This window comes from Centroberyx gerrardi, chromosome 20 (genome assembly GCF_048128805.1).
Source record: "Centroberyx gerrardi isolate f3 chromosome 20, fCenGer3.hap1.cur.20231027, whole genome shotgun sequence".
NCBI classification, from domain to species: domain Eukaryota; kingdom Metazoa; phylum Chordata; class Actinopteri; order Beryciformes; family Berycidae; genus Centroberyx; species Centroberyx gerrardi.
In genome coordinates, this window is record NC_136016.1 from 25,855,797 (window position 1) to 25,859,642 (window position 3,846).

The 3,846-nt window shown below is 43.7% G+C and overlaps 1 protein-coding gene across 2 annotated transcripts in view; it reads left to right on the forward strand.

The window, feature by feature from the left end:
- The window catches only part of rpp30 (ribonuclease P/MRP 30 subunit), an 11,764-nt gene extending 10,013 nt beyond the window's left edge, over positions 1–1,751 (forward strand). Inside the window, exons 10-12 of one of the 2 annotated variants that reach the window (XM_078290859.1) lie at positions 450–577; positions 813–902; positions 1,275–1,751. In XM_078290859.1, coding sequence (XP_078146985.1) covers positions 450–577; positions 813–902; positions 1,275–1,333 — 277 coding nt within the window. In that variant the 3' untranslated portion in view covers positions 1,334–1,751. The remainder of the gene's footprint in view (positions 1–449; positions 578–812; positions 903–1,274) is intronic. The other variant, XM_078290860.1, reaches the window with a different exon arrangement.
- Positions 1,752–3,846: the final 2,095 nt, after the last annotated feature.

The window sequence follows — 3,846 nt, forward strand, 5'->3', positions numbered from 1 at the left end:
CACGTCTGAATACTTAGGGTCTGAATACTTATGTAAATGAGATATTTCAGTTTTTTATTTTGGAGCTAATATCACCGTTCATGTTCCTGAGCCACCATACGGATTGTCACATTTTGTATTGAGATATATTGAATTTATATTTATCGTCCGGTCGCTACCAGCTGTCAGACAGAAATACTAAATGTGTTAGTACTGTAGTAGTGTGTGAGGTACTGTGTGTTAGTACTGCAGTAGTGTGTGAGGTGGTGTGAATCAGTACTGCAGTAGTGTGTGAGGTGGTGTGAATCAGTACTGCAGTAGTGTGTGAGGTGGTGTGAATCAGTACTGCAGTAGTGTGTGTATCAGTACTGCAGTAGTGTGTGTATCAGTACTGCAGTAGTGTGTGTATCAGTACTGCAGTAATGTGTGTATCAGTACTGCAGTAGTGTGTATCCTGAGCAGCTGGTCAGCGGTCTGCTGTTCGGTTTGTCAGAACAAGACGCCAAAGAAGCCGTTTCTTCCACCTGCCGCTCTGCGCTGCTGCATGCAGGTAGTACTGCTGAGAATACTACTGCAAATACTACTATTACTACTGCAGGTAGTACTACTGAAAATACAACTACTGTTGTAAATACTATTACTAATACTACAAGTACTACTCCTTCTACTACTGTTACTACTACTGCAATTACTATTATTACTATTGTATGAAACTGAATACATGTGAAGCAGGTAGCGTGATGGATGGATGGATGGATGGATGATTGATAGATTGATTGATTGATTGATTGATTGATTGATTGATTGATTGATTCCTCGCCTCTTGTTGTCAGAGACCAGGAAGACGGCCAGTGGGATCGTCTACACCACGAAGCCGTCCGCAGGCTCCTCCCACCTGCAGGGGGCGGAGCTCCAGCCGGACGGTACGAAACCTCAGTTACCAGCTGGAGCCTGTAGTGTAAAAACAGACACTGCTTCAGAGCAGGGCACTCTTCATCTTCATCTTCATCTTCATCATCTCCTGTGTTCTTGGTACATCAGTAGATGATGAAAATGATATTTGATATTGATGTGAATGTTCAGTATCAGCAGATGGAACGTGAACCTGCTGAATAAAGATCAGCTTCACCACCGTGATGCAGTTTGACAGATGAAATGAACTGATCAGTGATCAGTGATCAGTGATCAGTGATCAGGTCAGCAGGTCGTCACTGTCTGAACCCGTTCTTCTTCAGGGAGTCAGTAAAGTTCTTCTTCTTCTTCTTCTTCTTCTTCTTCTTCTTCTCCTCCTGCAGAGCCCACAGCCGCTCCAGAGGAAGACCAACCTGCAGCCAAGAGAGCCAAACCAGAGTAGAGCTGGAAACACCTGAAACACTGCATTAGACTGTGTCAGCTGATGTGTTACCATGGGAACAGCATCATTTGGGCTGGTAAACCATCCACACCTGAAACGAGGTGCGGCGGCCATGTTGGATGTGCTGAAGGAGGAGATGGAACAGGAAGTGGAAACAGTGAATCAGATTCAGCAGAGTTCAGTACAGAGACAGCTGCCTGTCTGTCTGCCTGTCTGCCTGTCTGTCTGTCTGTCTGTCTGCCTGCCTGTCTGTCTGTCTGCCTGCCTGTCTGTCTGTCTGTCTGTCTGCCTGTCTGTCTGTCTGTCTGTCTGCCTGTCTGTCTGTCTGCCTGTCTGTCTGTCTGTCTGTCTGCCTGTCTGTCTCTGTCTGTCTGTCTGTCTGCCTGTCTGTCTGTCTGTCTGTCTGCCTGTCTGTCTGTCTGTCTGTCTGTCTGCCTGTCTGTCTGTCTGTCTGCCTGTCTGTCTCTGTCTGTCTGTCTGTCTGCCTGTCTGTCTGTCTGCCTGTCTGTCTGTCTGTCTGTCTGTCTGCCTGCCTGCCTGTCTGTCTGTCTGTCTGTCTGTCTGTCTGTCTGTCTGTCTGCCTGCCTGTCTGTCTGCCTGTCTGTCTGTCTGTCTGCCTGTCTGTCTGTCTGTCTGTCTGTCTGTCTGCCTGTCTGTCTGTCTGTCTGTCTGTCTGTCTGTCTGCCTGTCTGTCTGTCTGTCTGTCTGTCTGCCTGTCTGTCTCTGTCTGCCTGCCTGCCTGTCTGTCTGTCTGTCTGTCTGTCTGTCTGCCTGCTTGTCTGTCTGTCTGTCTGTCTGTCTGATGTTTAAATATAAAGTGACATGCTTTTCACATGTCTTTTTTCTTTGAATCTTTTTATATTTTGTGGATTGACACTTCTGTTGACTGAGTCAGGCAGTGTCTGATCAGTTTATTAAAACCTCAGAATATCAAATGATATAAATAAAACATTTTGTTCCTGCTGTCTGGTCTTACTGTCTGTTTCCTTTCTAAGTGTTTTTCTCACCAGCTGAGCTTTTAACAAGTTCTGTAACATTAGAAACACTCAGGTGGTTCTAAACTGAAACTAAGATGAAAATCAGCTGTTAAAACAAACGCCACTTTGTGAAAAACAAATTGAACTAAACCTGTCTGGTCAACTTAAAATACAGCTGCGCTGTTTTTGGTTTTTGTCTTTTTAAAATTTTAGAATTTAGAATTTTGGATGGAGAATTTTCAAGTGGACCAAACGTTGAAGATGTACTGAAAAATTAATGTAAATAAATGTTGTATTACACAGTATCTGTTGCAAACATAGAAATATCTGCTGTGAATAATCATTATACCTTCAGAAAATACTAAAACAAACTAAATAAAAACTAAAACGACCAAACTCACACTGAGAATGATCTAAAACTAAACTGAAGTTGAAATCAAATTTGCAAACTGTATAAAACCAAAAACTGAAGAAAACTCCCGACCTGCAGACAGTCTGATGGAGTTATTGATGATGGATTGATAGATTATTGGTGTCGTGGTGTAACGCTGCAGCCGGCCAGCAGGTGTCAGTGTTGCTCTGTGGACGGTCTGATCATCCCTCCCTCCTCCTCCTCCTCTCCCTCACTCCTTCCTTATTTTTCTGTTTTTCACCTCCTCCCTCCATCTTCTCCCTCTTTCCTCTTCTCACTCTTTTCTCATCCCCCCCTTCTTCCCACCTCCTCCCCTCTTCCTTCATATTCCTTCTCTGACATTTTACCTCCTTTTCCTTTTCCAAGAAAGTCTCCCTCCTCTTCTCCTCCTCCTCTTATTTTCTCCATCCCTCCTTCTTCTCCTCCCTCACTCCTATTCTCCTCCTCTTAACTCCTATCTGTCGTTCTCTTCCAGTCTCACAGGATTTCCTGCTGTTTCTCCTCCTTCTACATCCCTCCTTCTGAAACAGCAGGATGAGGTGTGTGTGTGTGTGTGTGTGTGTGTGTGTTGATGAGGTTTTCCATCTCAATAGGAAAACACAATAAGACAAACTTCCCTTTAATTATCATCTCTGTTCAGCTAATTAAAGAACGTTCATCGTCTTCCTGTCGTCTGATTCAAATCCTTCCATCCAGAGAGAGAGAGAGAGAGAGAGGTTATTAACGAGATAAAGTTGAAGCTGATTGGTGCGTTTCTTTGTCTCCGCTTTTCTTTTGTTTGCTGACAATAAGAACAGAAAGCAGATAAGAGTTTTTGTTTCAGGAGTAAAACTGAATTTCGTTTATCAACAGTTGCCTGAGCGGAGAAATGAAAGATGTTGAAATGCAGAGAAAACAGTTTGCTAAGAAGTTAACATCCGGCTCCACGTGGTCCTGGAAGTCCTGGAATATCAGGGAATGGAGAGAGGACTTTTTTCCAGGCAGGGAAAGTCAAAATCTCCAGGGAATGTCAAGGAATTTTACCAATGTCTCACACAGAGTATATTCATCATGTCAGATGATTTTCAATCTGGCAATCAATATTAACAAACCAGGAAGTAAGAGCAGTTTTAGGTCATGGAGGT